Here is a 13,250-nt window from a genome sequence, read left to right on the forward strand (position 1 = left end):
GACTATATCTCATCAGCCATGAGAAGCATGTCTGCATTTGTTTATTTTTGCCAAAAAAAATAAACAAATGGGAATACATCAAACTGAAAAGGTTTGCACAGCAAAGGAAACCATCAATTAAGACAAAAACAACACACTGAATGTGAGAAGATACTTGCTAATGATACATCCTATTGGGGTCAATGTCCAAAATTTACAAAGAACTTATAAAACTCAACACCAAACAAAAAAAAAATCCAACTAAAAAGTGGGCAGAGGATCCAAATAGACACTAGCAAAGAGGACATGCAGAGGGCCCATAGACACATAAAAAGATGCTCAACATAACTAATCAGTAAAGAAATGCAAATTAAAACCACAACGAGACATCACCTCACACCTGTCAGAACGGCTATCATCAGTAAACCAACAAACACCGAGTGTTGCTGAGACCACCCTAGTGCACTGTCGGTGGGAAGGCAGACTGGTGCAGCCACTGTGGAAAACAGTGTGGAGTTTCCTCAAAAATGTAAAATGAAACTGCCTTAATGACCCAGTGATAACACTTCTATATGTATATCCAAAGAAACCCAAAACACTAATTTGAAAAATATACTCACCCCTATGTTCATTGCAGCATTATTTACAGTAGCCAAGATATAGAAGCAGTCCAAGTGCCCATCAGTAGACAAGTGGATAAAAAGCTGTGGTGCATTTACACAATGGAATATTACTTGGCCATAAAACAGAAATCTTACTATTTGCAACAGCATGAATGGACCTAGAGGGTATTATTCTACATGAAGCAAGTCAGACAGAGAAAGACAAATACTGTGTGATTTCACTTACACATGCAAACATAAGAGTAAAATAAATGAACAACAACAAAAAATAGGAACATCCTCCTAGATGCTGAGAACAGACTGATAGTTGCCCGAGGGGCAGGGTGAGGAGCCAGGTGAAAAAAGCAAAAGGGTTAAGAAGCACTACCTGGCAGTTACAGAATAGTCACTGGGATGTAAAGCACAGCGTAGGAATAGCAACAGTAATATTGTGATAACTATGTGGGGTGCCAGGTGGGTACTGCAGATATCAGGGGGGATTGCTGTGTAAAGTGTATGATTGTGTAACCACTATGTTGCACACCTGACTAGTACAAAATAATATTGAATGCACACTGTGACTGACAAATACTTTGTTAAAAAGCTCATCACCTATTTCAACATTTTCTCTTGAGCTGACAAGGATCTCTTGAATCCTGTTTTAACTTGCTAAATTCCACTTGAGCTTCCAGCCATAGGAAGCAAAGTCAAAGTGTGCTGGTCATCGGAGTAGCTAGAGCAGCAAGGAGGTGTTCTGGGAGAAAATGTATTCTCAGTATATATTTTTGACGTTCAGAATGTCAGGTTTCATTGAATTTACTGAGTTCAATTAATTCCTAATTTAAATATATAAATTAGGCATATCAAAAAAGAAAGTTAACGCCCTGCCTTTTAAAATATGATTTCACATATACATCTTTCAACCTTTGGCTCTAAATAAGATTTTGACAGTAAAGTTATTTTTATTAAAAGTTATCAAATTCCTAAAGTAATAGTGAGCAAAAATGTTTGCGTACAGCCCAATTCAGGAAAAGTGAAATGTGTTCCCCCCCATATATAAGCAAAGGTATGTTGTATTAAGCTAGATTATATTGTCTGTTGTCTATTGTCTAGGTAACAGCTGGTAATATATGAGACATAGAAATGTGAGAATTGTGTTGATAATTTACCCTTTGAATCTGTGTAGTGCTGTGGAATTTGCACAGTGCGTTTGCTTGGGTTGCAGCCATGGTACCTTAGACACAACTCTCAGAGAAAAGCATTGCTGTTACTTCTCTATGGTGGGGGAAGGCAAGAGCAGAGAGAAGGGTCACCCTGACAGCTGAAACTAGGATAATTTGATCCTGGCCGATGGGACTTCGGTGCCAACACCTGCCGGGCACAGGGCGTCTCTGGGTAAAACCCTAGTTGGGCACTTCCTTACCTGTGTGCGCAGGGCTGGGAGCATTGCTGAGTTTCCTCATGTGCCAGAGGTTGGCTGCCGTTCCGTGTCCACCGGTGCCACGTGTGTCGCCCCCCTGGTGTCTGGGCCCCAGAGGCTCTGGATAATCAGGCCCCCAAGACTTTTCTGGAAAAAGTCCTAGTGGCAGTTCTGTGATTTGCAGAACAGCCTGTGTTGGAATCTTGGTCTTTCAACTTCTTGCTTTGTGATTTCTGGTCGTTGGACAAATCACACTGGACCTGCTTTTCACCAAGAAAATAGGAATAACAATCCATAACCTAGTGTTGTTGTTAGAATTAAATGAAGAGAATATTTGATGTAACATCAGAAAGATGATGTTTAATAATTGTATACATCTGGTATGGAATTACCTACAAGCTACCCCAAACAATGGGAGAACAGTGCTCTGCTTATGGTAGACTGAATAAGTGTTTGTTGTCGGAATGGTCTACTTGCTGTTAAAATGACTTGGAAATAGAAACAGACATCTCCAGAATCCAGAGTATCTGTGAAATCATTTCGCTGTCAGTCTTTTCCTTTTCACTCGTGTCATGGTTTCCTTTCTCTGTGCCCTGAAAGATGACCTGACGGCCTCATCAGGAAAGCTGGGCTGGACAGTGCGTTTGTTTAAACTGTAAGCAACGTTTGTGAAATATCTACACAAGAGCCGAGGGATAAATATCAGAACCACACTGGACAGACACATACGTATACCTAAACAAAAATGCATTTTATGTTCACAGGAAAAATGTACTAATTATATACCTAATATTACACCATGGGAAATATGGGGACTCAATTTAAATTCCAAACCAAGACTTTAAACTAAAATTAGTTTGATATTAAGTTTTCTCTTTAAAATGTATTTTAGTAATAGTAGTTTCTCTAAGAGGAAAAAAAGTCTATGTATATCAGTAAGTTGTTTATCAACACATTAGTATTTGTGAATTCTAAATATGTTATGTAATTGACATTGGGAAATACTGGAATAACTAGGTTTTCAGTGCATGAAAGGATTGTGTAGAGTATACTAATTATCGGTTATCAGAATGTAGAAAGAATGACTAAGCAAGCTGCTTAAAATGTAAGAATTCACTTTCTCTGCGATGTGCTTGGAATCACACTCTTTTCATATGCTTCATGACACGCTCTGATATCTAGGTGGGAAATAGTTTACTTGCTCCTCCTCCTAATGGCGGTGCTTGCTGGAATGCTCTGTAAGCACAGGTGATAATAATGTGCCGCTTCCATAAAAAAATGCAACTGCTTACAAAGCATTCTATCGGGTCGGGTTGTCCCTAAAGGCCCTTGAAAGGGACCTTCAAATGTTTCCATTTAAAAAAATCTCGGTGAGTTTTCCCCAGGTTCTAACAAGCTATATCAAAATAGAACTCATTTCATGGAAGAGAAAAAAAAAAAAAAGGAATCCCACAGCACTTCTTTTTAATAACTGTTCAGCTACAAAATTTTATTGGTATCTTTTTTATGTTCCCTCTAGAGGGTGTAATGCACAAAAGCATTGCCACGGAACATATAAAATTACAAATGAAATTTATTGTAAAAAGTAGAATGTCTTCTAGACGGGTGTCAGTATTTATTTCATTCATAAACCGATACTGCAGTGTAACATATTCATTGTCAGCGAGTTCACGTGTGTGTGGATTGCCATCCAACGTTATTGACGGATATAAGACAGATATTGAAAAGACAATTTAAATTTACTCTTCCAAACATAAACGGTTCCACAAAAGCACTGTAAAAACTCCTTCAGGATTTTGGGTTGTGCTTGACAGGAATGGTTAACTACATAATTTGGTCGTGTCGTAATCCACGGTGTTTGGCAATTTGGCATGAAACGCCTGCAGAGCGGCCTGGATCCTCACCACCTCGCTCGTGGACAGCTTGAGTCTGTGGCGGAGCAGGCAGGAGAACAGGTCCAGGCGCCGCTGACCGGGTGGGGAGAGCTTATTTACACGGTCTCGGATCTCCAGGAGCTGCAACAGCGCCGAGTCCTGCGAGCCCTGAGTGTAGGGGTAGTCCAGCTGCAGGATCAGGTCCCGGATCGCCTCCGGGTCAAAGTGCATGCTGTAGCCAAACACTTGGATGTTGTTGATTTTCATGTAGCCCAGGTTCCGGGAAGGGTCGATAAACTCCAGAGGTTCGTAGTAGACGCTCTCGTTGCCATTGGGGCCGTTGGACTTGACGCGGCTCCGTAGGTAGATGTGCACGGTCTCAAAAAAGGTCTTCCACTTGTTCCCCAGGGTCAGGGACCAGTTGTAACACTGGAGGGGCAGGTCGAGCTTAGTCCGCTCCCAGTCGGGGAAGCTGTTTTCGTTGACAGGCATAAACCAGCTCTCAGAGTGGCTGCCTCCGAACGGGTTCACGTACACGGCCAGCACGGGCTCCAGGGTGCTGTTTTTCGTTAAGCAGATCTGCAGAGAGAGACCCAGGATCATGTGCACCAGGCTCGACTTGTACTTGTTACTCTTCAAGGTGAGAAGCATCCGCTTGCGCCAGGACGGGTCGAACCAGCTGTTGAGGCGCATGTCGTTGCTGATGAAGATGGCGTGGACCTCGAGCCGCCGGTCCGTCTTCTGCAGCAGGTATTTCATCTCCAGGTCCTGCAGGTCGGTCTCGAAGCCGATGTAGTGATCCGTGGACTCGGCGACCTCCGGCTTGCAGAGGCCCTGGCTCAGCATGTAGCCCGTGTTACAGGTGCCACAGCGGGTGCGGTTGTCCTGCGCGCAGGTGAGGCAGGCCAAGGCGTCGCCCACCGTGCAGGGCAGCGCCGTCGTGCAGGCCACCTGGTCGTTGGGGCATGCGCAGGAGTGCGTCTCTTCCGAGAAGCTGCCCAGGAGGCCGTTCTCGTTGCAGTAGAGGAAAGACTGGATGCGCGTGAGCCAGTAGGTGGAGGTTCTAGAAATACAAGAGAGAACGAGCTCCGTGAATACAGACATGTGGTGGGGGGGGGGGGGGGTCGCAGCACAGTGACACTTAGCTCCCAAAGTCGCCCTGACACTTCTTCAGGTCCTCTGGGGACAGTGATTGAACTGAACTAAAAGATCCATATCGTTCATTGTTGAAAAACATCAATATATATTTGTACAACACACACAGGCTGTATTTTATATATATTTTTATATAAATATATATATTTATATTTTATATATATATTTATATATTTATACAGGGCCTGGCAAAAGTAACGCTTGCGTGTGGTTGGTAGGGTCATAATTTGGGCATAAGAAGTTATACTTTTAATTTGAACAGTTCACCTCAAATGGTGTGTGGTATGCTTCAGGGTGACATTGTGATGTGACAGAATTACATGCTTATGATTTTGCAATAAAATGTTTTATTAAAAAGGGGTATTACTTGTGCCAGATCCTGTATAAGATGCATTTTTCCTTCATCACTGCATGAGATTCGCTACAGATAATTCCTTCTTCAGAGACGGCATGTCATCTCACTGGGACACTCGGAAACTGATTGTCAATACAGTTATCCAGCGACAGGAAATAGCAGTGGCTTTTATCATAAACTGTCTAGAGGAGAATTAGTGCCTATAAATAACGACCGTCCATTCATTCACCCTTAGCTTCACGGAGCGTTCGTGTTGCGGGAAACCCTGAATAGGAAATAAAATAAAAATGGCAGAAAAATAAACAGCTCGAAGTTGTCAATCACTGGATTGAAATCCTAGGGTTTTGTCAACATTGAAAGGACAAGTACCTACTGAGAGGAAAAATATTATTAAAACACATTCGATCTTATAGGCTGCTCAAGAAAATTGTTGAAAATGTCTCATTAAAACCAACGAGTTCTTTTAATAAGAGTTAAGTGTGTTAGTTTAATGTGTTTGATTTGAATCATTAACATGTTTTTTTTTTCTTATTTCTTCCCAGAAATCAGGCTAATCGTGATGCGAATGTAAGAGCTTATTTCCCTGTTTCTCCACATTATTCATTCTCCTTTGGTGTGTGCTCACAATCTCAGTAAGACACCGACGGAGAAGCCTGCGGCTGGGGATTCAGGTAACCCTCTGGTTTTTACCGTGATGCTTGCTCACACTAGCTGTATGAGCATGGAACAGGGGAACAGGCCCATTACCCACTTTCTCTCGCGTGGAAAACGGGAGTGGTGATATCGCCTGCAGTGCGTTCTTGCGAGATACACAGGTGTGGCCCTGTGGTGTGGAGCCAATTATCTCCGAGCTCTTCTGGACCCTATTACAAATCCCTACTTGGGGCTCCCCTCTTGGCCGCACCCCGTTACAGTGAGGCACCTACTTTTGGGGTTCTGTGCCTGCCCAGCATTCCTTACGTCGTGGGTATGAGATTCTCGGTATTGTCTTCGGTCCTTCAGCTGCCGGGAGTGGCCAACCTGCAGCCCGCGGACCGCATGCGGCCCAACACAAAATCGTAAATTTACTTAAAACATTTTTTTTGCTCATCAGCTTTCACTAGTGTTTGTGTGTTTCATGTGGGGCCCAACACAACTCTTCTCTTTCCTGTGTGGCCCAGAGACGCGGAAAGGTTGGACACCCCCGCTCCAGCCATGACACGGCTACTATTTTAAATATATGCAGGATACTGGTAGAATGCAGGTCTTAATCTGTCTGAACAATCAATAAGAAAAGACTTTATTAAGGTATTCAGAACAATATTTGAACTTCGTTATCTTTATTTTTGGTCATAGCTCATCCTTTTACAATGTAATACTTTTTTAAAGTAAGCTCTTCCCTATTTTCCGAAATTAAGTAAATTGAAAAACTCTTTCATTCCCACTCAATACCAAACCATTGACTTGGTTTTCCTCATAGCGCCTTTGTCCACATGCATTTTGATATTATACTGCACTTCTTTGTTGGTACGCCGTGTATCCCATTAAACGTGATCTCCAGCTTGTCGGATCGCAGCGGGGCTTGTTTACGGTTATAGATCCGGTGCCCAGCAGGACGCTGGGGGATCACAGCCCTTCAGGGTTCACTGAATATTGCATCAAATGCATAGACGAATTAAAGGAACACCGATCAATAAATGTGCCTTTAAGCGAAATGTAAAGCCCTGAAAATACACGTTTAATACAGGTGTGACGTTGCCCCCGAGTCGGTGCCTTCCGCTCTCCCCCGCCCCTGCAGTCCTCCCTCCCACCTCCCTTGCCCCTGCCCTTCTGCGGTTCTGTTTATGTCTAATATACAGAATGTAAAATATATGTCCTAGCTGGCTCGGAAATTATATTTTCTTCCCTGAAACCAAAGCCTCATTGCCTGAGCCAAGTCATCTCTCACTGGAAACTCTAATCACGTCTCCAAATCACCGGGCCACACACACACACACACAATGAAATAAATAGACCTCAGGCTAAAGGCAGCGCTTGCAAAACTAGGGCACCTCAGAAAGAACTGCTTGGACACTCTTTTTTTCAGAAAGGCAATGGCTTTCCAAGTCCCAGCCTTTTCCCTATCCTTTTTGAGTCTCTGCAGATGCATTCCTGTGTCTGGGCTCTAGTGTGCCTCGGCTCGTCACGTGGGAGGGTCAGTGTGATGGCCAGTGCTGTCGTCACAGACCCCGACCCTGGGTGGGACGAGTTTGAGTGCAGATTTCCTCCTTTGCTGCTGCTTGTCCTTTGGACTCTTTCACTGCACTCACAAGGAGGGAATCGGTTTCTCAAGGGGAAAGAAATATGATAGACAGTCTTCTGTATGCCTTGTGAAAAGTTGGTGAAAGCGGCAGTTAAAAATAGAAGGCGGAGGGGATTTCAGGATTGTATGCGGGTTTGTCACTTACCCCAAAGATCGAGAAGTCTTTTCTTTCCCAACCAAGTAAATTTTAGCTTTGAAAAATTTCAGAGCAGTATATTCAAAGGTAAAAGATAAAGATCTCCAACATTGAAGAGGAATAGCTTCAAAATTAGGCTTTATGAAGTATATTCTTAAAATGTTTCCTTTTATACCTAAATATCAAAACAAAATACTACACTTTTCATTCAGAACCTCTATTGACACCAAAGAATGACATCAAGTTTAGTTCCTGAGTGACACCCATCTGGTTTTGGAAGCCAAATTCTGACTGCCGCTTCCCTTGCCTCGTGATGTAAACCATAAATAGAACACAGGTTGCTGTGAGAAGTGCAAGTGAAGGAAAAACACTGGAAAGCGTGCCCACGCCCAGAATAAATGCAGAATAAATGCAGGTGCTCATGGTTATTATCACGGAAGTTATTCCTACTGTCATCTTTTAAAGAAACAGCACTGTATGCAACTTAATTACAAATGTTTTTTTCTTCCACAAAATGGAAAATTTCTCTTTATCTATCTTCAACAACTCATAGACTACATTTAAAAGTAGATGCATGTCCTCTTCGTAAGATTTTTGAAACTCTCAGAAATCTGCAAAAACAAAATTGCTCGAATTCAGGACATGTATTCTGATACGTAATGTTTGCACTGAAGTGTTAGAACATAGGTTGATTTAACAATGACCTCGGGATTAAATTCTGAGTATTAATAATCTTATTTCAAAGGCCCCTTTTTCCAGACTTCTAATGTTTCCTTGCTCTCTATATCTGTGCAATGTGGACCTGAAAGGTAAAACCTAAATAATATAATTTCAGGGCCCTTTGGAAGTTAAATATGATTCTTTTGGATAGGGCATTTCATATCAGCCTTCATAGATTCATTCGTCTCAGACGCTAATACTTTAAACTAAATATGAATTTGGGATTAAGCACCCAGTGCTGTTAAAAAAAAACCCAAAAGCTGATTATTAGCTTAGTCACAGACAGATAACACCAAATAATATTCTGTTACTGTCACTCTTCCAAATAACAATAGGGCATTCTGGGCTGCATGGTATGCTTTAGGGTTTGAGTGACTGACCTGTAATCCCCAAACTGGTCATCGTTGAGGTGCTGATGTAATGGCGATCCTGAAGCTTTCGAGTTCTTAAAAAAAAACTGAACCATTGGAGGAAAAACATCAAGGAAATATCACCGGCCAGGGTCCTGCTTTGGTGACCTTCATTCATAAAAAGAGTCTCTAAAGTCACATGCCTAGAGCTATGGCTGTATGTGGACATGGCCTAGTGCTGGGGACAGTCAGATATTCTGAGTCATATATATATGGATAGTGGTCCTGCCAATATATCACCTGAAGAAAGTGGGTGATCCAGGCCCTTAAAAACCTCACCCTTTGTGGAAATAAACGAACACTACGGTTTGTGTGTATGTGCTAAATGTTGTGAAATTTGTACAATGGTTTAAGGAATGGCAATTCACAGCTCTGTGGCCCTATCTGACACATTTTTTTTTCATCAGAAACAAAAAGAACATAGATACTGCAATGGACTGAACGTTTTTACCCTCTTCAATTTCATGCTGAACTCCTATTCCCGGGGTGAGCCAGGAAGCCAGCCCGCTCCGGGCACTGAGTGTGGGTGCTGGGCTCTGTCTCCCAGCCAACACACTGCGAGAACTAAGCCTTTGGCATTGCACCCCACCAGCCCGGGGCATTTTGGCTACTCGGTACTGAGTTGACGGAGACAGCAATGAGCCCCTCGATTTTCTGATTTAGTGTTACATGGAAGCCTGTGGAAAAGAAAATAAGAACGTTCCCACCGACTATGGAGAAGACAGAGGCGATCCAATTCGTCTAGCCTTTTCTTGGCCTCATTATTCTCCCGAGGAGACTCCAGCCAATAATGAATTAGCTTCCACGGTCAGCCTACATCCGTTCAGAAAACAAAGAGGGGGGCCAGCACTCGGTCCTGGGGTGTCTCAGGCAGACTTACATAATGTACAACATCCCATTTTTTTCTCTCAGTGCACAAGCTGTTCCATTAACCAAAATATCATCTGATTGGGGGAAAACTGATTCACTCTGGATGATACCAGCCGCAACACAAATCCAGTGGGTATGCAAAACGTCCCCTTCTTTTTCCCTTGCAGGGCAAAGCACAGCAATGCCAATGCCAGCCTCTTATCAGCTGGCAGAGAGAAGGAAGCTGTGTCACTTCAGGAACCTAATCTGCTCCGTTGGCAGGGGGAGAATTCCCAAAGTTTACTCCCTAGCGTTGTCAGCTTAGACTTAATTTAACTTTCGAACAGTGAGCTCATTGTCAAATCATTTCATAAGTAGGTATTATTTTTTTGCTTACAAATGCATTTTATATCTGCTTTTTAATTCATGTATTATCCTTTGATGATAAAATGATCCCTTGTAGATAAAAAGAAAATGACACACAATATGTAAATAATTACTGAAATGACGCTCTGAAAAGAGATGACTAACTCGTTCTTGTCTTGTGTTTACATATGATCCATGGAATAAGTATTCTAATAAAAAGATGGACCTTACAAAATTACATGTGATTTGCAAGCCAAGGGGCAGCAAAGGCCACTCTGGAGCTAGCACATCAGAACCACAGAACGTATTTACTGCAGGTCAAAACCACGTGCTCTCCAGTTCTTAGGGCCACCGACGTCATCACACACTCCTCGTGGGCACCATTCAGTAGGAGTCACAGATACACACAGGGCAGCTCCTGTGTGCCCGGGAACAATGAAATGTTTTCTGTACATTAGCGCCTTAGCCCTTGTGACAACTCTGTGCAGTGAATACTGTGGTTACCCACGCTCCTGGGTGAGGGGACGATGGTGCACAATCGGATGTCCCCAGACGTGACAGTGCTGGCTGTCTGTAGACATGAGATGTTGCTGGCCCAAGACAGACATATAAAGTAAAAACAAAAATGGAGCAAGGGCCTTTTTCTCGGTAATTGTAATCTCAGCCTACTGGCTACGGTGACGTTTATCTGAAATGATCTGGCAGCTCGGAGCAGCTTTGGGGAGAGACGTGAGCCGGATTAAGCGGCGCCGCGTGAGACGGAGATGGGGCTCCCACTGGCAGCTTAACGCCGCCCCGGCGTTCTGCCACCACCGCGGTCTCAGCCAAGGAAGGTCCGCCGACCCCCACGGGGCGCAGCATGTCGGAGTCAGGTGGCGGTGAGAACCTCGCGTACACGGGACTCCGGAGTGACTTGGGCCAGGTGTCCCTGGGCCAGCTGAGCTGTTTAAGTGAAGGAACAGTGGACTCACCTCGTTGTCTGGAACCGTAATGGATGGACTTTTAGGTCACTTGTCTCTTCTGTGAAAGTGTGAAAGTGAATGAACAGGCACTTCGTTTCCAATGGAGACTCTCATGCACCTGCCACTCGGTGCGCGCTACTGACCCCCAGAGGAAGAGACGTGCCTGGCACCTCCGACTGGTGTGGGGCCACACTCCTGCAGCGCCAGCAGGACAGACACCGGTTCCTCCCGGCTCGGGAAGCGCTCAGCCAGCGGGAGACGGCCTTAACTCAGTTGGGCAGAGTCACTCTGCCCGAACTCTCCCGCGCTGGAGTCAGATAAACCCTGGAGGCACGTCTGATTTTAAAAACGACTTTTTAAAAGTTACTGTGCATATTTTTAGCCTAGGGTAGCCATATCCTGATAATACAGTTGTTCTGAAACAATGTCAAATTAATGTTGAGAATAGATGCTATTTTCTTGGGTTAGGAGGATTTATTTAAATGTCAAATAATATTGACTGAGCTGATATTGAAATTATTGAGTATTACCATATTATGAATTCCATTGACTGTGGCATCACATAAGCCAGAGAACAGCCTACATATTCACAATGTCTCATATATGGAATATGTGTGTGTGTGTATACATATGTGACCATTTCATGTGGGTGGGAATGTAGCTCAGCCTCCACGTGGAAAACCAGTGGGGAGCGAGTGGCACACAGGACCATGCCCACGGAGAGGTTTTCCCGTGGGGGATCAGGCCTGCGTTGAACCAGGCCACTATGACACTTGCTTTTGCTAAAACTCCCTCACCCTGAATTGAGGCAGCAAGTGCGTACTGTCACTTCCTAAAGTCTGAGCTAAACCTCTGAAGTATGAAGTGTAACCAGTTCAACCACTCTTCCCCTTGGTCTGCAACATCCTTCTCTTTGATGTAATGAGCAACATTCCTTCCTTTGTTATCTGTAAAAAGTAATCACCTGCAGCAAGCCTGTGCATAGTAAATGAGGACCATCTTCAATGTAATGTCCCCAGAAAAGCAATAAAAACCTGTCCAGGCAGGGGCTGGGGCCTCTGCCACCCCCCCCCCCCCCCCCCGCCTCAGAGAGTGGCCATGCCATCCCTTTTTTGCCACAGGACTTTTGTTGTCCATGTGCATTTGTTCATAGCGACCACAACACACACACAGATCCTGCTGGAGAGGATCCGCATTGTGTGTGTGTGTGTGTGTGTGTGTGTGTATGATTACATTCCAGAGAGAGAGAGAAACATCCATCAGTTGCCTACCCTCCACACCCCAACCGGGGACTGAACCTGCAACCCTGACTCGTGCCCTGCCCAGGAATTGAGCACACAACCTTTCGGTTTGCCAGATGATGCACCACTAACTGAGCCACACCAGCCAGGGCCTCACAGTGCTTTTTGTTTTTACACTGAACACTTTAGAGAATCCATTTGCAAAAAGCCAGTGAAACAAAGTCAGTAAACCGATACATACATGCTGGAGTTTTTAATCCCATGTGTACTTTTTCTCTTCCAGTAAATTGAAAGTCTCTTTTTCAGTGTCCTTCTAAACAGTATTTGGACTTGTATAAGAAATGTCTTATTTCTCACTTCCGTTTATCCCCTCATATTTCACTCCTGCAATTGTTCTGAATTACAGCCTCTTTGTATTCCTCCAAATTGAAAATAAGTCCATGCCTTAACTTTCCCCAAGACTCCACTGACACATTAACCTCCCCAGGAAAGACGCAAAAATGAAATCAAACCCACAACTTCCCTTTCAGAATCCAAAGCACCGTCTGCCGGGTTAAAAGAAAATAGCAAAGTATATTTTGCTCGTAAAAGTATTGCACACAGTTATGCCAAATCCTCTGTTTTTCCATGATTGCCATCATGTCATCCCCTCATCTTCTTTACCCCTAAAACCATCTTTGAACACCAAGGCAAAGTGCCTGGGGCTTCACTGTTTGCACCTAGAGATCATGCAGGGGGAGGTGGCACAGACCGCTGAGGATGAACACGAACTTCCAAGATGATGGATTACTCCCATTGCCAAACAGCGGGTCCGCTTAAATGATATGTGGGAAAGAAAGAAGGAAGCCACACCTCTCCTGAAGAACTGTGCTCATGAATTAAACCAACCAAATATTGTTT

General features: G+C 43.9%; 1 protein-coding gene across 1 annotated transcript in view; it reads right to left on the minus strand.

Annotated features, from left to right (window-relative positions):
- Nucleotides 1–3,462: 3,462 nt before the first annotated feature.
- BRINP3 (BMP/retinoic acid inducible neural specific 3) overlaps nt 3,463–13,250 on the minus strand; it is a 205,627-nt gene continuing 195,839 nt past the window's right edge. The window contains exon 8 of the mRNA XM_028531286.2: nt 3,463–4,938. Within this exon, the coding sequence (XP_028387087.1) occupies nt 3,822–4,938 (1,117 nt within the window). The 3' untranslated portion in view covers nt 3,463–3,821. The remainder of the gene's footprint in view (nt 4,939–13,250) is intronic.

This window comes from Phyllostomus discolor, chromosome 15, assembly GCF_004126475.2.
Source record: "Phyllostomus discolor isolate MPI-MPIP mPhyDis1 chromosome 15, mPhyDis1.pri.v3, whole genome shotgun sequence".
Classification (NCBI taxonomy): domain Eukaryota; kingdom Metazoa; phylum Chordata; class Mammalia; order Chiroptera; family Phyllostomidae; genus Phyllostomus; species Phyllostomus discolor.